Below are 21,534 nucleotides of genomic sequence, written 5' to 3' on the forward strand. Positions count from 1 at the left end.
TTGAGTTTTTAAGATATGTGCATCATAGCTGATTGTGTCAGAGCACATGCAATAATCAATGCATTAAACCAACTAGTGTTTTGCAGTGCATTGCCTAACGTAGGATCCAGTTAAAAGTTGAAAAGTTAAAAAAATTATCTTGAATCTTTTCTCAGTATTCCAATTAGTTTTACAAATATTAGAACATATTTCTTCTCTTTATTTTGTGATGCAATGTTTATGTAACAGACGGACGAGTACAGTGAGTGCAGTATCAGACACAATAATGATGCCATGCCAGTGTTTGTGAAGTATATGTCATAATAATGATGGATAATCACCTCAGAGCAGTTTGGCACTTGTGTGTGTGTGTGTGTGTGTGTGTGTGTGGACAAAGTCAGTACAGCAAATGTGGAAAAAGCACTGAAGTTTAAAACTTTAACGTAATAGTCCTCCAAAACGCTTTCCCCGAGAGCAGTGCTATAAACATGTCTGGTCCGAATAGTTTACAGCGCTAAACTCTGTGTTTATTTCATCCTGCTGTGAATCCCTGTCAAGGAGGGACTTTGACCGAAGAGCCGCACATTAATACTTGATCTGAAAGGTAAACAACAGCGCATGTTATCATCGCATCTGATAGCAGGTTCTGTCTTTTCACATCTCTTATCTTTCTTACCTTTCACTTGTCTGGGCTGGTTGTGTTGTATTTGTAAAGGGGATTTAATCTAAAGCAACAAATCAGGAAGTCATTCATTTCATTAAGAGTTCTCAGCATCGTGAGAGACAGCGACAGTTGAACTTTAATCAGTGGTTAAAGGGATACTTCACCGATTAGCATTAAGCTTTGTATCAGTAGAAACCCGGTAGTATTTTCGAGTGACCGTGCTTCCCTCCCTCATGTTCCCCTGAGACGAGAGATTTCTGTATTGTGTGTCTGGAAAAAAACCTCAGATGACGCAAAAATCGTCATTTATCGTCATCTGAGGCTTTTTTGTCCAGAGGCGAGAGACTCCAGCCAGTAGGAGGAGCTCGTTCCGCATGTCTTCAACCCGCCCATAGGGGGATCTCACCATAAAACGCCGTCTTTTCAGTTTCGAGTCGACTAGTAGCCTAGCTGTATCATTTCTTCCGATACTGCCCTCTGTAACCGGTGGGCGTGGCTTCGGAGTGGCCTCGTAGGGCAGCGAAGCAAGTGCATTCTGGGAGTTGTTGTCTTTCATCCACATGAGCCAAAAATAAATTTTCTGGCTTTTCTTAGTCTAGAAGGCACCAACTTCTAAAATAATTTCACATTTCTACTACATAAATGACCCATTTTAAATACATTCATCTTTCCAGCGGTGAAATATCTCTTTAAATGAGTTTAATAAATGCATATATTTAAAGGGGTCATGAACTGGATTGTTTTATTATTTTATAATGTTGCCTGGGGTGCCCTTATAATGTTAGTATGATTTTTACATCAAAAATTGTCATAATTTATAAATAAAAGCCATTTTTCCAAGCCTGATTTCAGCCTCAGATTTGAACGCTCTGTTTTAAGGGGCGTGTCTGCTGTGAGACTGCAGTGCAAACGCCCACTGCTGTGATTGGCTGACATGCTTGCATATGAAATAGCTAGTATTACATGTGGAACTCTCTCGAAAACTTTTACTACGTTTTTACTATTACAGCTACCGAGATGAACAAATCTTGAAAAGTATCGTTTAAAGCATTATATTTAAATTTATTCCATCACATGAAAGGTTGCAACATGATGAGCACTGATGAGCAGATGACAGACAGTCTGTTGATCGCGTGAATAAAGATCTTATCATTGCAACGCAATTTTTGCACTCTCACAAATGCTTACACCAAATCACAATGCAAACACGATGTGAATACACAGTAAGAGCTTCGTTGTGTAGTGTAACAGTGTCATTATTTCATCACGAGTTTGGTAAGTGTCCAGATAAGCTCTCGCGGCTCGCGCTGTGCTGTTTGATTGACAGCTTGGGCGATTGGAAAGGGATCGTTCTTTGATCGCTTTCAGTTTAAAAAATATTATTTTCATAATTCTACGAGAAATTATGTGAAGTTGATCGTTTAGTCACTGATGCATAAACAGTATTGAACGATTTTAAGTGAAATATCTGAACTTGAATAATTACACAGAAATCACTGATCGCAGATCAGGCATTAGAATACACATGGTTACTTACATGTTGCTGGCAGATCCGTGTCGGGAAATTGTGATTGACTGATTTAATAAAGTTTAACCATGCTGGAATCCGAAGGAAGCTTATGCAGACTGTCTTCTTCCACAAACAGGCACTGCACAATATTTAGTAAACAGCATGTTTATTGCTTGGAAGTAGCTCGATCCGGTTTAGCAATTATCATGTCGTCCTAGGGGCAGTCATGGCCTAGTGGTTGGGGAGTTGAACTGGTAACCCAAAGGTTGCTGGTTCGATTCCAGAACCGGTGGGAAATGACTGAGGTGCCCTTGAGCAAGGCACCTAACCCCTAATCGCTCCCCGGGCGCCACACAAAGGCTGCCCGCTGCTCTGGGTGTGTGTATCCACGTTTGCAGTGTGTGTGTGTTAACTACTCACTACTCTGCTCCTAATGTGTGTGCATTAACTTGGATGGGTTAAATGCAGAGGTCAAATTCCAAGTATGGGTTACCATACTTGGCCGTCACGTGTCACTTTCACTTTCACTATGTTATTTAGCATGTTTGGGCGAATCGGTGGGCGGGGCTAAACAGGCCGTGTTGAAGTAGGCATTGATCTTCTTTTGTGGAGGCGGTGTTTTATCCTCTTTGACGTCATAGTTCCCCACTTTGAAAAACTAGTCGTTTGCTGAGCCTGATGTCTATAAAAGCTTTTATTGGACTAACAAGGTAGTTTTCAGTTCTGAAACTTACAGGATATTATTATAGTATGATGATCTCTTATATGTCAAAAGCTCAAGGAAATTTTGATTTCTCAGTTCATCACCCCTTTAAACTTGATTTAAAAGGTTGTGAACCATATGTATTTTCCTGTAGCTCAAACAGTAGAGCGTTGGCGCTTGCAACGCCAAGGTCATGGGTTCGATTCCTAGCGAAAGCAAGAACTGATGTAATGTAAGTCACTTTGGATAAAAGCATCTGCCAAAATGCATAAATATAAATATAAACCTGTATGACTTCGGTCTTGTCTGTTGTTAAAAAGCATAATATTTTGTTTTCTGCAAAGTCATATTGGTTTGGAAAGACATGAGGGAGAGCAAATGATGACAGAATGTTCAACTGAACACTTACTTAAGTATCTTATAGCTTAACCAGAAAGACTGTTGCTCAACCAGCTTCAGTAGAAAGACAGCTTGACCGATATCAATCCAGCATGAACTAGCATGGTCATTTCAGTAGGGGAGGGGGGATTAGGTATGGTCAAGTATTATAGGATGTATGAAAATACTATTTTAATAATAAGTAGATCATGTTTGACTTGTATATATTTAATGTTGCATGAGCCTAACCAGAGCAGAATGGCTGCATCTGGTTCCTCTCAAGGCTTTATGAAGTTTCTTCCGTCTCCTTTTTCTTGAAAATTGAGGTTTAAATAGTAGGATAGGATCATCACAGCACATGCACTAACCAATGCATTAAACCAACTAGTGTTTTGCAGTGCATTATCTGATTTAGGGTCAGATTTACGAAAAAGGTCCAGTTGCTAGTTGCTCCAGAGGCGTGCGACCTCTGACATATATAGCAATTGTAAGTCGCTTTGTATAAAAGCGTCAGCTAAATGAATAAATGTAAATGTAAATGTAAATTTTTAAACGCCAAAAAAGAGGGTTTGTGCTGGTGCAAGTTTATAGTAAATCTGGCCCTTAGTATCTATGTAAGAAGCTGAAAAGTTGAAAGACAGTGTTGCATCTTTCTTTTCACCCTATTCTATTGTTTCACAAATTTCTTTATTCGTGATGCAACGTTTATGCAACTGACAAATGAGTGCAAAAGCGCATCATCAGACTCAATAATGATGCCAGTATCTGTATCAGTGGATCCATCATTTGTGAAGTACAGTGTGTAAAACAACACATTATAATAAAGATTCCTTGTCGGCGAACCGAATTCGAGTCCCGGTTCGCTGACCTTTTCCCGACCCGACCACTTTTCTCCACCACTTTGCTTCCTGTCTACATACTTTGCTATCATAATAAAAATAATAAAATCTTGAAAAAATAAAATAAAATCTGAAATTATATTCAGATATCCTCATAGGTTTTTAAACCTTTTGAACCCAAACCCCAAAAATGCCATACCCAAAGATACCGTTCAAGAAGTCCTTGGACTAGAAGCATAATTATGCTTATTAATTATTTGAAATGAGACCCTTGGCAGTTTGCACATTATAATAAACACATTATAACACATTATAATAAAGATTCCTTGTCGGCGAATTAATTTCGAGTCCCGGTTCGCTGACCTTTTCCCGACCCGACCACTTTTCTCCACCACTTTGCTTCCTGTCTACATACTGTGCTATCATAATAAAAGGCAAAAAAAATATAAAAAATCCCGAAAGTGGGTTTTTGCAGCGATGCCATAGAAGAAAAAATGTGGTTCCTCAAGAACCGTTCAGCAGTTCTTAAAAAATAAAAAAAATAAAAATCTTAGTTTGAAGGACATTTTAAAAATCTAAAGAAACTTTTATGCATTGAAAAGGTACCATGGATGTCAAATGTTCTTCAAGGAACCATAGATGCCAATAAAGAACCTTTATTTTTAAGAGCAAAGTTTTTAGTGCACACTTAAGTGTGAAAGTGCTATCTAGTGCTCTTGTTATCAGTACAGGTCTCTTTATAAGTCCCAGTCCGTGAGTGATACACACAAACACAGAGGTCAACCTCCCCGTTGGCTTCAGGCCAGAAGAGAAGAGAGCGGAGCGAAGTCCATTACAAAGGAACAGTAGGTTTTACTGTCTGGCCGAACTCCAGCTCTCATTACAGAGCTTCGTCGCATACCTATAACCAAGAAACCTTTTGTCTATCCGAGCAGGTCTGCAAAGAAAAAACAGAAATCCAGAAGAGAGAGGCCTGCTTGTGTGTGTGTGTGTGTGTGTGTGTGTGTGTGCGTGCACAAGAGCGAGCCGAGCTCATTCAGGAGTCATAGAGTTAAAAATAACTTTATTGCGGATCATGTTTTGGAAGGAGGGATCTACTTCCCAGGCTAGGACGGCCTGCCATGCAGGGGCAGCACAGGCTGAGTGTGTGTGCATGCGTTTGTGCATGTGCGTGTGTGTTTTTGTGGCAGCGGCAGGAGCACGCTGACTTCACACACACACAAACGCCTATCCTGATGGTGTCTGTCCTGTCTTGTGCTCCAGATGAGCTGCTGGATGTAACCTGGCTCCATGAGTGCTATGAATGACTCCCTGGATGAGACACACACCTCTGGCAGCCTCGGGGAGAAAGCGGCCATATTTCGGGGAGCGAGAGGCAGTGGGAACGTCGTCGGGCCGGCCTTCATCCCATTGCGCTCGCCCTTGCAGCCGCCCAATGCTGCGGTCTCCACGCTCTTCAAGGGGAATAGGTAGGACACACACTTTCTATTGCAACTGCATGCAAACGTCCGTGGAAGTGTGCACGCTGCAAAAGAGGATTTTCTCATTCAGTTTTTTTTTTGGTCTTCTTTTCCATTACAAATCATGACACGTGTACTTGAGACGCATATTGACTATTAGGTCTTGTATTAAAAAAAAAAGAAAAAAAAAAGATGTGAAACAAGAGCAAATATCTGCCAGATGGCGTCATAATAACAAACTTAATTCAAAGGGAAATCATGATTATTCGTCTGACCCCATTGTCAGATATTTTCTCTTGTTGTAAGCATATCTTATGTCATTGTGCATTTAAGAGTGTTTAGATGTTTGTACATGCATGTGTACACACTGTATAATAAGCAACTTGAGGACATTAGGTTCCCCACGTCGATACCGTACCTCGTTTCCTACCGGTTAATCGTTAACCGGACGGGGAATAGAGCTGGCTTTGTGCTCTCTGCAAGGCCTACGTGAGAACCACCGAGACTTTGTACCTGTAAACAGATGTTCTCATCAACGGCACAGACACTGGAATCAAATCAAGCACCTGCTACTTTCCAGCTCGAGTCGGAGGCCACTTTACCGTACATCACGACTCCTGCGTGTTTGTGATACGGTCATGACGGTGCAGCTCTCGAAAGAGGACTCTGAAGTGTTTATCTGTGCCGTAACCAACAAACAACTGAGCTCAAATGATGTAGACACACAAACAAACTGAATTAAACACACCCCGCTTCAGTCCCGTTGCTTTAGGTGACCGTGTTTTTATATTCAGATATCCTCGTAGGTTTTTAACCCAAACCCAAAAAATGGCATACCCAAAGATACTGTCGAAGAAGTCTTTGGACTAGAAGCATGATTATGCTGTCATTTGAAATGAGACCCTTGGCAGTGTGTTGTGATCAACCTAAAATTGATAACATCTAATGCCTGGTTCAGATTACATGATTTTAGCCTGATTTTGGCACGACCCGTTTGACGTAGGGTGTCGTGGGGATTCGTAAACGACAACGGGCGTCGGGACGCGAGATTCGATCGTTTCATCTCGTATAGTGTGTCATAGTGGGCGACAACCGACGTCACGTCTGCAATGCTTCACGACATCACCATAAAAAGACTAGCATGTTTAATTTTTTTTTTCGGTCCTCCTTGACGGGTTCCGTCAAGAGTTAGAGTGTGTGTGTGTGTGTGTGTGTGTGTGTGTGTGCGCGAGTGAGTGAGTGAGTGAGTGAGTGAGTGAGTGAGTGAGTGAGCGAGTGAGCGAGTGTGTGTGTGTGTGCGCGAGTGAGTGAAAGTGTGTGTGCGCGAGTGAGTGAGTGAGTGTGTGTGTGTGTGTGTGTGTGTGTGTGTGTGTGTGTGTGTGTGTGTGTGTGTGTGTGTGTGTGTGTGTGTGTGTGTGTGTGTGAGTGAGTGCGTGTGTATGTGTGCGAGTTAATGTGTGTGTATGTGTGTGAGACGGCACTTGATGACTGGTCGGAAAGCAACGTGTAGTCTGACATGTTTCTTGTCCACGACACGACAAGATATTAGGAGTCAAAATCGTGTAATCTGACAGAGTGACTATCGTAACAGACAAAAGAATCGTGTAATCTGAACCAGGCATAAGTTAACTGGTTTTATTTAAATAAAAAATATCACTGGATCAACCTAAATACATTCATTTACCAACAAAACATTTACATTTATTCATTTAGCAGACGCTTTTATCCTGAGCGACCTACAATTGAGATTCAATTCGATTGGTTAAATCTGGTAGAAATAGCTAACAATTGCAGGTTATCATTTTTTTCAGTAGAAAGAATTTATTGAAATCATAAAGAAAAAAAGTTTTTTTTAGAAAATTATTTTCAGGAAATATTATTATGACAAAAAATATGCCCTTATTGCAAGTGTAGAAACCCAATGCATCTAAAGCAACAAATCTGATCATGTTATATTTCAAATCTGAGAACGATATCTCCAAAAGAGTTTTATGAAATATAGTTTTTTAAGACCATGGCATGTGACTATTCAGAGAAGCCTCTAAACTGCTAACTTATGTTTACTCACAAAAATGAAAATGCTGTCATCATTTACTCGTTTCAGACCTGATGACTTTCTTTTATTCTGTGTAACACATAATGTATCTGAAACAGGACATTTTTAAGTGCACTGTCAGGACATTTGACTGTTTACCTGGGACACACCTTGTGAAACCGGGACTGTCCTAAGTAAACCCTGCCACATACGCATATACACACACACTCAGCCTTTTTCACTGGATGACTTCTGCAGATTTCAATGCTGGAGTTTGATTTTCACAAATGTTTCTCTCTTTTTCTCTTTCTACTCTTTCACATTTGCACTCTAGTTACATTTTTGTGGTGATTCCCTTTGAAGTTGTTTTTGCTTTAAGATTTTTGTTGATTTAATGTGTGTGTGTGTCACATGATCCTTCAGAAATCATTCTATTATGCTGATTTTCTGATCAAGAAACAGTCCGTATTATTATCAATGTTGAAAACAGTTTAGCTGTTTCATATTTATCATATTTATTTGAAATAGACCTATAACTTTATAAATGACTTCACTGTTAATTTTGAACAATTTAATGTGGCCTTGCTGAATAAAAGTAGTAAATTATTTTTTTAAAATCTTACTGACCCGAAATGTAAAAGTATTAATAAATATATATAGTGTGTGTTCAAAAGTGTGGGATCAGTATGTTTTAAAAAAATAAAATAATTTGAATACTTTTGTTCATCAAGAATGCATTAAATTGATCAAAATTGACAAGATAAAGATTTATAAAGTTAACAAATATTTCTATTTTTAATATATGCTGTTCTGTTGAACTTTCTATTCATCAAAGGTTTCTACAAAAATATGAAGCAGCACAGCGGTTTTAAACGTTGATAATACTTTTTTTTATTATTTTTTTTTATCAGAATATTAGCATGATTTCTAAAGGATCATGTGACACTGAAGACTGGAGTAATGATGCTGAAAATTCAGCTTTCATCACAGGAATAAATTACATTCTAATCTAAATATGAATTTATGGATATTTCTTTTTGAAAGCTTCAGTGAATGGGAATATAAAAGCAGTCTCTCTCTCTCTCTCTCTCTCTCTCTCTCTCTCTCTCTCTCTCTCTCTCTCCTCAAGTATCCATTCCTCCTCTTTGTTGGGCGTTCCAGCTGAAATAGAGCAAAAACACACACACAGGCCAAATGAGTTTGTAGCCACTCCAATAGCAAGTTACTGTTTATACACATTGCATTATGTTCATTGTATCAAAAGAAAAATTTGAATAATGCAAAGTCTATTTTAGCACTATAAAACTCTGATGCATTAAAAATGAAAAATATCACTGAATCAACCTAAATACATTAATTTACCAACAAAACATTTACATTTATTCATTTAGCAGACGCTTTTATCCTAAGCGACCCACAATTGAGATTAAATTCTATTGGTTAAATCTGGTAGAAATAACTAACAATTGCAGGTTATCATTTTTTTTTTACAGTAGGAAGAATTTATTGAAATCATAAAGAAAATTATTTTCACGAAATATTATTATGACAAAAAATATGCCCTTAAAACTGATCCATTAAAAATGACTCCAAAACAATGATTTAAAAAAGTGCAATCCACTAAATACTACACTAATGTATTAAAACTTTATTTCATTCATTTGTTTCCACATTATGTTAATGAAAATGCGATGTCAGGGTGAAAATAATCCACAAATCTCTTAATGCTCCTGCAAACAAGCTTCATTTTCTTTAAGCAAACACTATTTATTTAGTGTGGCGAAATATGACCCGTTCATGTTCTCGACGTGTTCTGTGAGATTTACCCATCAACAGAACTCTCTAAACGGATTATAAATAAGCACATGATCATAATGCAAAGTCTATTTTAGCACTGTAAAACTGTGATGCATTAAAAAATTACTGCAAAACAATAATGTTCATATTTAATTCAGCATATATAAAAGGCAGTACAATAAATACTACAATAATGAATTCAAACTTGCATCATTTAAATAATTAAGAATTATTTGTTTCCACATTATATTAATGAAAATGTCTTAATTGTCCTACAAACAAGCTTCATTTTCATTAAGCAAACACTATTTATTTAGTGTGGCGAAATATGACCCGTGCATGTTCTCGAAAGTCTATTTTAGCAATGTAAAACTGTGATGCATTAAAAAATTACTGCAAAACAATAATGTTCATATTTAATTCAGCATATAAAAGGCAGTACAAGAAATACTACAATAATGAATTCAAACTTGTATCATTTAAATAATAATTTGTTTCCACATTATATTAATGAAAATGCTCCAAAACCTCTTAATGGTCCCACAAACAAGCTTCATTTTCTTTAAGCAAAGCATATTTATTTCAATATAGGCGTCGAAATATGACCCGTGCATGTTCTCGACGTGTTCTGTGAGATTTACCCATCAACAGAACTCTCTAAACGGATTATAAATAAGCACATGATCACGCAGCTTCAGACTGCCTCTCCTCGCTTTACACCGGCCCTCCGGGGACCGTTCAGGTACAGCCGATGAAGTCATCTCTGCCCGGGACTTCAGTCATCATATGACCTCAACCGCTGCCTCACACACAGCTGCTGTCTGCTGCGCTGAGAATGCAGGACGTCTGGTTTATGAAATGTCGTCCGCGTCTCACATGCATAAGTGCTATTTTGATGCCGCTAGCTTTCCCTGAGGAGGTAAATTTGAGTTTTGCAGATGTACTTTGCGATATCACCCAGGGTTATTATCATTAACTAAAGCTAAAACCATATAACTCTTCTTCGTTAGTTAAAATATATAAAATATAAACAGCTAGTTGCCAAGGCAAGTTGCCTGGTTAGCTTTAGCTGTTAGCCTCTGTTGGTATAACCATAACTACATCATTATGAGGCCAAAAAAAAGGCCTTGTTTCTGAGCAAACGATGAGCGCCGCCATGATGGATTCTTACTTCCGTTTGTATGCTGTCCTGTTCTGGTCTCTATAGGAACCCATTGTTAAAACCCATTGTGTTCCAGTCCACTTTTAGACACGTACTTGCGAACTTCCTTAAGCACTTCCCCTCGGGGGAATCCCTGCCGCCATTTTGAAGTGCGTTCCACTTCGTGAAGTTGACGAGGGAAGTTTATATGGACAGATCCTCGTTCCCTCGATTTTGACCGAGGGAGCGAGTCTACTTCATATGTACACTTCAGGCACCTATATGTCCCACAATGCAGTACGATTGTGACGTCACCACAAATCTCGTCTAATCACCACCACAACAAACAACTCTATGATATAGTAATTATATATATTTTTTTATTTAAAACAACCCAAACACACATATATACATTTGGATGCTGAATTAAACAAATTATTAAAGGGACATTTTTTTTAATAATAAATAAACTCCATAGCTGATTCCAAGTGATCAAGGGCTTAGGACGTTCCAATTCAGCCCATTGCAGTTTCCGCCAGTAGTGGGCACTCGTGCAACGTAAGCAATGACGTACATCCGAGTGAACGAGACGGAGGGAAGTTAGCGAGTGAAGGGCATGACAATTTTGGACTGGAACGCAGCATTGGTAAACAGAAACTTTTTGAACATCACTAAAAAATTATAATGAGCGCATGTAAGCTGCCACAACAACTGCAATAAACTTGCGTGCACTAGCAAATCTGAAAAAAATCTGTCCTTATACGGCGCCATATGCCTTATATTTTATGCTAAAGATAAGAGAAAACAAGCATGTTTTAGCAGCACTTAAGTTAAAATACTCCCCATATACGGTAAATGTGTGATCTTATTATTTTAAAAACAAAACATTCTGACCTTCACCTGATAGGGTAGCCTGGGAAAACCCAGACAACTTCCGGCAAATTTAGATATGCTCTGCAAGTAGTCTGGCAAAGAGCTCGTTCAAGCCCATTTCTAATCCCTCGAAATCGCAGCACCAATCAGAAACGTTGAGGCGGGCTTTACACGATGACGATCGCTCTGATTGGTTTTAGGTCTATCCAATTGTGCCCAGAGGCATTTGAGCGATGTCCGTTGGTGAAGCGCAGCAACTTTTAAATGCATTATTGTATTCAAATTGCAAACACATGAGGACAGTCTCCATGAAAGACCCACTGGCAGATGAACGTGCTACTACATTTCTCTCCGAAACGGTAGGAAATTAAATTAGATTTAATAGAGGATTTTAACTGTGACAAGATGATTGACAGGGCAGTTTACGTGACAGGACGCACACGACAGATCCGTCCGATAAAGATGACGAAGTAGTATCTCCCAAAGCTTGCCTACTTTTTTTACTACACATTCAAAAGTAAATACCTTTTCTTCACAAAAAGAGTACATACTTTTATGGCGTAGTGTAAATTAGGCGAATTGGGACGCAGCAAATGGCTTTACATGATGACGATCGCTCTGATTGGTTTTAGGTCTATCCACTTGTGCCCAGAGGCATTTGAGTGACGCCCCTTTGGAAATGAGTAATTAATGAAGCTTTGCCAGACCATAACTCAGTTACTACTGAGAATGGTCTGGTTTTAACCAGGCTACTGATAGAGAGCTGTAAGTTGGAAATGAGCATCCGTCTGTTTTTAATGCAACTTCGGGAAACTTCATGTCATCACACGCACTCACGGATGAGGTACTGAAAAAAAAGACTAAATGAATTGTGACACTGTGAAGTGATGGCACTGTGGAGCTATGTGCTTTTTTAAACCATTTTCATAGGTTTAACGTTACATTATCAGCTCTGAAAATTCACTAATGTGACTAGAAACAAAGGAGACTGGAAATGTAAAGTATAATTTCACTATGAGGGCAAGAAATTCCAAGTTCAGGAAAAAGGTGGATTTAAAATTAATGAAAATTAAGGATTTTTCATAGATGTGAAATAGATTTTTGGGTGTTTGTTACTTCTGCAAGGAGTTACATGACATTTTCAGCTGAGATAATTGGCTCAACCATCCTTTTCAACTATCTGAATAAAAGTGCTGTAGGATGACGTATTTTTGTAGGCCAAAACCTGGAAAGGAGTTAGCATTTTAGCACCTCCGGTTCCATTGTCCTGATTTTTGGTTTAATGCTTGAAATAAGGTGTGTGGTGAAAACAAGCTCAAGATAATTTCATGTTTTTATTCTACGACATATACAATACCCCTTTGTGATCTTTTTTTTAAGCTTTTACTTTACTTTTATGGATGCTAACACTTGGCTAAATGGGACTACAGAGGTTGTCAGTGACATTAAACATCATCGTGCCGAACTAGTCCACTAGTTGTGTTTATACTCTTGCAATGTATTCTAACTTTCAGGGAAATGGTTTTTTAAATAAAAACTGAAAGAGTTGTCGACGCTTAATGGTTGACGTTGAAGTCATGTGACTGTGGTGTAGTTCATTTATAGCCTACGTTTAGCTTTTTACTTCTGGCAATTGTTTTTAGGGTTCAAAATTCATAAAAGTTGCATTCATTTTTGAAGATTATCATGATGAACAAAACGTGTAAGGATCATAAACTTTTTTGGTCACAGAACTTATAATATGGAAATCCTATTGGGTTTTTGTCGTGGGAATCAGGGTGATGCCATTGTTTTTATTCATGTCTCTTATCACTGGTTTCTCATTCTCTCCTCAGGAAAGGTAGAGAGGTGGATGATACACAAATGGGACCCGTCCCAAATCCCTTCCCAGAGTTGCTGCCGTCCACTGTCTCTCTAGTGTCTGAGTGTCTGTTACCCTGGACCAAAACCAGTGCGACTCAGGTGAGGCTTACATGATTTACTCAAGCCACTACTGTTCAGAAGAGCTGTCTCGCTGTCTACGCCCTACATAGGGAGCATTATGGGATTGGCTTCTCTTTGGGGAATAGATAGAATTTGGCCAAAGGAAGTGAAACAGCTTTTGTGTCTTAAAATGCTGCTTACATAGAAATCTCACTAGGTTTTGGAACAGAGCCATAGTGTATAATTTCAGGAAGCATTTATTTTTGAATGTATGCATTTGCATTGATTGATCAATTAATGGTTAAACGATTGATTGGTGGACTTATTGATTGATTATTTGGTTTAAAATTCCTGGAGCCAAAAGAAACTTTCGTCACCTTAACATTTCATGTTTGTTCCACTGTCTTAGTTTAGTAAGTACAGTATAGTGAGACTGAATGCTGCACACAAACACATGCAGATGAAGCTGATAAACAGGCAGAATGTGAAAACCTCCCCAGAGCGCTAATGACGCAAGCAAGGAACAGAGCGATGTTAAACCAGTTTAGCAGGAATGGAAATGAACTGGGACGGGGGGAATGAAATCGCTGTGTCAGCGTTCTGAATCTATCCATTTTTGGATTTAGTTTCTAATCCAGTACTACAACAAGGGAAAAGCATGGCATATGGCAATATAGATCTTTTTAACAGAACTTATAATTAGAAAGGGAATGTACATCGAAACAGACTTTGATTTGTCAGCTTGAGAAATTTGTACCTCAAAGTTTAAAATAGTTTCAAAAGCTTGGAAGTTTAAAGGTTATGATTTTATACAGATGGATGGATGGATGGATGGATGGATGGATAGATAGAAAGATAGATAGATAGATAGATAGATAGATAGATAGATAGATAGATAGATAGATAGATAGATAGATAGATAGATAGATAGATAGATAGATAGATAGATAGATAGATAGATGGATGGACAGATAGACGGACAGACAGACGATGGATGGATAAATAAATTCGTTTTCTGAACATATTTGCCAAACCACGTTATTTTTCATTTGCTACACCTGTGTTGTTAGCAGATCACCCATACCTTATTATCATCGGCTCTGTTTGTTTGTGACCCTACACTAATTTGCACTGAACTTGGTAGATTGTGTTGGTTATAATGGAAATGAGCTGCTGTGTCTGTGTTCTTTAAGGCCTGGGACACACTCGAAGATTCATCCGGACCGAGACCAGACACACCTGTCGATTGTTGTAACTTATTTACAGTGAGACAAGATCTCACGGAGACTCGCGAGATCAAACATAACTTGTGATTGTGATGGGTGATCTTCTTTCTGAATACTGAATACTTTTGTGGCATGTTTGTGGCTGCCAAGTTTCATCCGGTTGGTGAAGCTTGCTCGCTCTCATTGGCTATCGCGGGTATCACATCAGAGGCAGCCCAATCAGGAGTCGGGATTGTGAGAGAGATTTGGGATCGTGCGGGCTCCGACGAGATTGGGAGTAGTAATATAATCACATTGACACCACACAATTGAGAATTTTTTGGACAAAAAGTTGTTTGCGAGAAGCCTCGAGTCGGGTTACACCTCTCCGATCGATTGGGGGTGCAAATCTGGCTTAAAATCTTCAAGTGTGTGGCCCGCCTAATTTCCACTCCCATCTGCATTTTTATGGGATTGCAGTCTCATTCTAATTTGTCCTGTTTAGTAAGTCTTGTTTTTGTTCTTGCTTTAAAAATGTTTACTAAATGGCTATCAAAAAGATGTTTGGTTTGGTTGGAATGATAGTTACTCATTTCAGGAAAAAAAAAAAAATCTCTGTTAATACCTCATAAGTTTTTATCACTAACTGCGAAGAGCTTTTGTTTTCTGTATGAGATGATGAAAAGCTGAGAACCGCTGCTATCTTGTTATGCTGATGTGTTTTACGAGTTTGTTATCAGTCGTATATGAGATGCATCCTCAGATCCGATTTGCTCCTGAACTTGTGCAACAACTGAACCTGGCCAATGCAATCTGCTTACAATGCTGATTTGGGAAAACCAAGACCCTTGTGGATCTTATTATATGGCAAATATATGTTACGGACAGCCATCCGGAACAGCTTTGACCTGCAGCAAAATCGGCAAATTACAGCATATTGAAATGTGCCGTCATAATGTGGCTTTGCAGTTGGCCATTATGGGGGCCCTTCATTACATTTGAGGCTGGCAGTAATGATCCCTCTCGTATTATATCTGAGGCTAGCAATTACAGACACAGTATATTGGTGAAAAGGAGGGAAAACCAGAGGGGGGTGGGGTGGAAGTGTCACGAAAACTTTTTGCTGTGCTAGTTTGCAGAGGATAGACGATGACTCAGACTGTGTCTGCCCTAAAAGACGGTCCTGGGCTGGGCAGCAACACAAATAGAGTGCAACAGCTGGGTTCCAGAAGTCAAAACTCCATTCATTTTCTACACAAAAAAAAAAAATAATTAACATTAACTTAAAAGTATTTAAAGACAGATCTGTTAAATCTCGCTATGCTGTCAAACTGTCATACTAACATATTTGTGTATTATGCATATTTTGCCATAAACTTAAAATATTGTTTCCACAGATATAGCTAATCGTCATCTTTAAACTAATAGTTTTATATAAATTTTTTCATTGATTATTTCTATTGCACTGCTTCATTCCTTCATTAAAGTCATTAAGTTCACAGTCTTGTGCCCTTGGTCTTTTCACAAATGTTGTGATTGACCTTGTAGTTTGTTGGTTTGGTTCATGACTTGTAACTCTTTAGCAAAAACTATTTTAAAATCCCTTTGGGAGAAATGAATGGACAAAATAGTTGTGGAACCAACGCTGCTGTAAAAGTGGGCGGGCGCTAATGCACTATATTATCTTCAGACGTGTGTGTGTGTGTGTGTGTGTGTGTGTGTGTGTGTGTGTGTGTGTGTGTGTGTGTGTGTGTGTGTGTGTGTGTGTGACAGACAGGCTTGCTCACTCTGCAGGCTGAAATTACAGACCTTCGATCGCAGAGCTGGCCAATATGTGGTGACATTAGGTTGCCGGTTCAGGTTTAATGCGACTGTTTTCATAATAGTGCAATTCACAGATAGGTTTGTTCTCTAGCACAGTGGTTCCCAATGTTTTTAGCCTAAAGTGCCACCACAACCCGTACCCCTTCATCGACACTAAACCAAGAAATCAACGTTGAGGGTAAAAAATACACATTTTAAATGTTGATGTTTTAAATCCAACATTTGATGGAAAACCAACATTAAAAATAAAAAAAATATATGAAATTACACTATAACCAATAGATGGTAGCAGAGGAGCACTTATTGGTTCATATTAACCATTTCCACTCCTTAATATAGTTTTTTTCCCACACATTTTGCTTTTGAATTTATATTTAGACATTATAAGCCACAAAATAAATATGATCAAAGTTTAGCACTCTTTTGTACTATGTAAGTATTTAGTAAAGTCTCTTGAAAAACAATAGCTTTTCTTCAAATTGCGAATTAATTACACATAAAGCGAGCAACGAGCGCTCCCTTTATAATCACTGAAGCTGTCAGTCAGTTCAGCGCAAGCTCAGTGATGTCAGCACACTAGCGGAAACTCACATTTTAATCAATGAATTTAACGAAAGTGCATTTAATCTCTAATTTACAATGCCTCTATGTTTTGATTGTTAGGTTAGTAACTTTAACTGGTACTAAACAGAAACTCATTCGGCGTTTTGAGCGATAGTGGGCGAATTTTCACTTAATCACCTCTGATTGGCTATTACTTTCAACAGACATGCCTGTGATTGGCTACAATACTCAACGCTGCAAAATCACGTTGTAAATGGACACGTTTGTAGTGACTAATGCGCCAGGCTGAGGTGATACTGAGGCGATTGACTGCGTTCCTGCCTATTCTGCCTATGCGGAACAAACCAAGCAAAATGCCCAGCATGTGCGACCAAACCCCTACAGATGATCCAGAATGCTGCAGCTCGTCTTGTCTTCAACGAGCCCAAGAGGGCCCACGTCACTCCTCTGTTCATCTCTCTGCACTGGCTACCTCTAGCTGCTCGCATCAAGTTCAAGGCACTGACGCTTGCTTACAGAACTATCACAGGCTCAGCTCCCTCCTACTTTCACTCACTCCTACGAGTCTACATCCCTACCAGACACCTACGATCGGTCAACGAGCGACGTCTCGTGGTTCCATCACAGAAAGCCACAAAATCACTTTCCAGAACATTCTCATTTACAGTTCCATGCTGGTGGAACGCTCTCCCCACCCTCATCCGGAATGCAGAATCCCTGACAACATTCAAAAAACAGCTGAAAACCAATCTCTTCCGTGAGCACTTAACCTTATAGAAAAAAAAAAAAAAAAAAAAAAAAATCCTTTCCCTTTGAAACATCACTTATCAGGCTTATGCTACTCTGAATAATACCTGAACTTCGTATTTTGAGCACTTCCTGCGTTGTTGTTGCTTTTGCCTCTTTATGATGACTCGCTGAACTTAGTCCTAATTTGTAAGTCGCTTTGGATAAGGGCGTCTGCTAAATGACTAAATGTAAATGTAAATGTAAAATGTGAATCACTGCTCTGGCACATCATCTAAAGAGCTTGATTGTGCGAACTCTTCTTTTTTTTGGCATTGAAGTGTCCTTACAAGATACAATCCAGGTCTTGTTACCTGATCCACCGCATTAGGCGCTGATTGCAATTCTCCAGTGCATGGCCTGCTATTGTTTGAGTGCGCTGATGGGATTATGTGGGATTTGTTTTTGGATGATTTAGGGGAGGGGGGATACTTCAGCTTCAGCTGTGAAGCTTCGGTGACCTCCTGAGGTCTTGTTGGTGCAGTTGACCCTTTGCTAAACCCTGCCTTTAAAACATTACTGACCAATCGTACCTGCATTATTACTTTTATCGATTCTTCTAAGTTTTTATTCTTTTTTTAAATCGATGGAGGATCATTGTGTTTCAGTATTTTAACCCTATAAATCCTACTGTTTCATATTTGATATGTAATTTCTAAATTATCAACATGATCAAAACTTGATGCTGAAAAACTTGTTGCACACAATCTACTGCATGCCTTCTGTTGTCTGATTGATAGTTCATACTTAAAAAAAAAATATATATATATATATATATATATATATATTGTATGCCTTTTTCTGTGAAATCTTTACTGATTATTATGGAGTAAATGCAAGAATGACTTTAATATTGTTTGTAATGTTTCAAGATTAACATTTACTGGACCGAATCAGCTTTTGTTTTGGTTATCCATACAACATTTTCAGAAAATTCATGTTCAAATGTGAGTATCGAATATGACCATCAGGCTTTTAAGGAATGTTTATTTGTTCATCTCTCAGTCATCATTGTTTGCATTACATTATATGTTTTGCCCCCACAATAAAAACTACAGAGCTTTGATCATAAAACTAAGCATTTAAATATCATTTTACTGATTATTGGTCTGACAACTATTTTCTTTATATGCATTTTATATAAGTAATCTGTTATACTATTATGAAGATCTCATTGATTTACATTACAAGCTATCAGAATTTCATCTCACTTTTTTGTAACTGCACCAAATTGCATATTTTTGCTCAGTTTGGGCCTCTGAATAAAATTTGAATATTTTCAATAAATATTTGATAAATATCAAATAATATTTGAATAAAACTGTGTTTTTTGATCAATCAGTTTGGGCCTCTGAATAAAACTGATGTGGTTTTTCCTCTTTCAGTATGATCCTCCATATTCTCATAATTGTATGAGCCATAAAAGCCTGATGTATCAAATTCACTTTATAATTCACAAATCACTTTATAAGCACATTACTGAATTAATGGTCTGAAAAGCTTAGTAACCAAAGGGGCGGGGCTTAGCGAAGGGTCAGGTCCTGTACAGGTCTGTGTCCACCCGGGGTCATTTGATTGGCAGGTCTTTTGAGACGTTGCTCCACACGGGACAAAAGGAGAATGTTAGTGTGCACAGCTGTTTGTCTGACAGCACGTCTGAGTCACACGGTCAGCATGCAGAAAGCGATGACATCATTGCCCTGCCCTGCCCCCAGACACTGCCCTGAGACTCTGATGAATAGATGTGGAGAGCTTGAGTAAAGTGTTGAATCATTGTCCCAGCCGCCCCCTTCACCCCAGCGCTAATGATTCCCTCTTGTCTGTGTTAGAGTATTGGTTTTTTAGATTTAAAGAAATGTGGGAGATTTGTTGCATGCAAAGCGTCAGTCATCTGATTTGTTTGTAAATTCAATGCTTTCTGATGTTCTTTGTTAAAGACTCTTGCTCTGCCCATAGAAAAAAATCTCTTTAATATCTCATTTGTTCTCCTACACACCAGTGAGAGAGACTTTTGCTTAAGCATCCTGCGTCTCAGATGTTTCTCCTGAGGAATAAGACCGCGGGAATCTCACCATAGCTGTCAACCCTCCCGTTTTTTCCGGGTTTCTCACGTATTTTAGCTCTTTTCCCGCTGTCTTCCCGTTTTAGTATTTTCCCGTAAAATATCCCGTATTTTTACGCTCTGATTGTGTTAACTCAGAACACGCAACTATCTGTGTCTGTGAAGTGGCTTGCACTTGGGTTGCTAGACCTCCAGTAAAGCAGGTGGCAGTATACAGACAGTAGCTTAGGCTACTATCGAAGAAGAAGAAGCGGCGCGGGCGCGAGGAAGAGGGAAAAAGTAACGGGAAGTGAATTTCGAATGATCAAGGAGAGTAGAGTAGATGAGTGTGATGTGCGATGATGGATCAGGACGCCGACGGCCAAAATCACAGAATTAACCACCAATTCTTTGAGTTTTTTCTCACTCTGTCTCCCAACATTAAGCTAAAACATTGTAGCAAATGAAAACGTGTAAGTAATGTTTACTTTGTTCATAAATAAAGCACTTTAAACATATCCATTGGTCTGTAATTCTTTAATATATATTGTGTAGTTATAAACTCTTTAGACTGTTAATGATTAGTGCTTTTTTTTTTAAGTTTGTGGGTAAGAATCGTGTAAACATTTTTTTTTTAAATCCCTTATTTTGGGGATGGATTCCGGGAAATCTCCCTTATTTTCAATGTTCAATGTTGACAGCTATGAATCTCACACGTGTCTCCTTTAGAGTTTCAGAAGAGATCTCAAAATGTCTCAAACTGTGGTCAGATTTGCCAAAGAAGAAGCAATAAACGTTCCTCTAGGTGGGCATGATGCACGTGGCTGTCACTGGCATCAAGAGGGCAGCATTTTACCGATATATCAAACCCTCAAGGCCTTCACTTCAGAACACATGGTTTGTTGCCACTTTGCAAGAAAAGCATCTCACCACAAAAGTTCTAGATTAATTGCACTGATGTAAAACGGAGACTAGTCCCATGCTTTTTATATTAGCAGCTGAGCCCAGAGGCCCTGGCCATTGGCACGGCTTTGTTTTTACGTGGTCTTTAAAAGCTATTTCAGTCGTGAGAAAGCACTTCTGTGCTTGCAGTGTCATGGTACATTTACATGACAAAGGCTCATAGAGTTGGAAGTGCTGTCTCAGAGCCCTCTTCTCGTCTTCGGCCTCGCTAACCTCTCCCAGACACCAGCCCTGATCCGTTTTCACACTCGAGTTGACCCATATGCAGTGAAACTGTTTTATACCCCACAGTGAATGTTCCATGAGAGGGATCTGGACAATGATAGTCTTCAACTGCATGATGGTTTTCTGTGTCAAAACACAGAGAACTTTTTTTTTTAAAAAGAGCCTGCGAATAGAAAAGCAAAAGAGGTTGAGTAAACTTCATTTACTCACCCTTTTTTTCCTTTAAGTATATGCTTTTTTTTATTCAGCATTATATTCCTTATGTCGTTTCAACCCCCTTATTGTTTTCTTGCCTTTTTAAAACACAAAATGAGTGCTCTTGGAGATCACAATTCTCCCAGCTTTTGACTTATTTTATAGTTGGACAAGATCAGTTTAATGAGTTGTCAACTACTTATGCGATCGAATACACAAATTAATCATTCAATGCGATTTTTGAAGAATCGGTTCAAGAGAAAGAATGATGATATTGTATTGGGTCTTATTCTTTACTTCGAAATAATGACAAACTATATTTTTATGGAATCTTTGTCATGTAAAAAATACTTTGTTACTGTCCACCATTGTATGTCACATGACTGATAACTGGTTTAATTATATGTGACCTCAATATTGACATTGAAG

The 21,534-nt window shown here is 38.7% G+C and overlaps 1 protein-coding gene and 1 long non-coding RNA gene across 4 annotated transcripts in view; one reads left to right on the forward strand and one right to left on the reverse strand.

Annotated features, from left to right (window-relative positions):
* Positions 1-21,534, forward strand: part of grb14 (growth factor receptor-bound protein 14) — a gene marked incomplete at its 5' end in the record, with an annotated part of 96,024 nt that overhangs the window by 20,372 nt on the left and 54,118 nt on the right. For 2 of the 3 annotated variants that reach the window (XM_082174729.1, XM_082174728.1), the window contains 2 exons: positions 5,337-5,542; positions 13,215-13,341. In XM_082174729.1, coding sequence (XP_082030855.1) covers positions 5,364-5,542; positions 13,215-13,341 — 306 coding nt within the window. The remainder of the gene's footprint in view (positions 1-5,336; positions 5,543-13,214; positions 13,342-21,534) is intronic. The other variant, XM_082174730.1, reaches the window with a different exon arrangement.
* The window catches only part of LOC309502442, a 51,283-nt gene continuing 31,132 nt past the window's right edge, over positions 1,384-21,534 (reverse strand). Inside the window, exon 2 of the long non-coding RNA XR_014207284.1 lies at positions 1,384-2,969. This is a non-coding gene — a long non-coding RNA (uncharacterized lncRNA). The remainder of the gene's footprint in view (positions 2,970-21,534) is intronic.

The sequence above is a fragment of the Leuciscus leuciscus genome (assembly GCF_965113295.1).
Source record: "Leuciscus leuciscus genome assembly, chromosome: 7".
In the NCBI taxonomy this organism is placed as follows: Eukaryota; Metazoa; Chordata; class Actinopteri; order Cypriniformes; family Leuciscidae; genus Leuciscus; species Leuciscus leuciscus.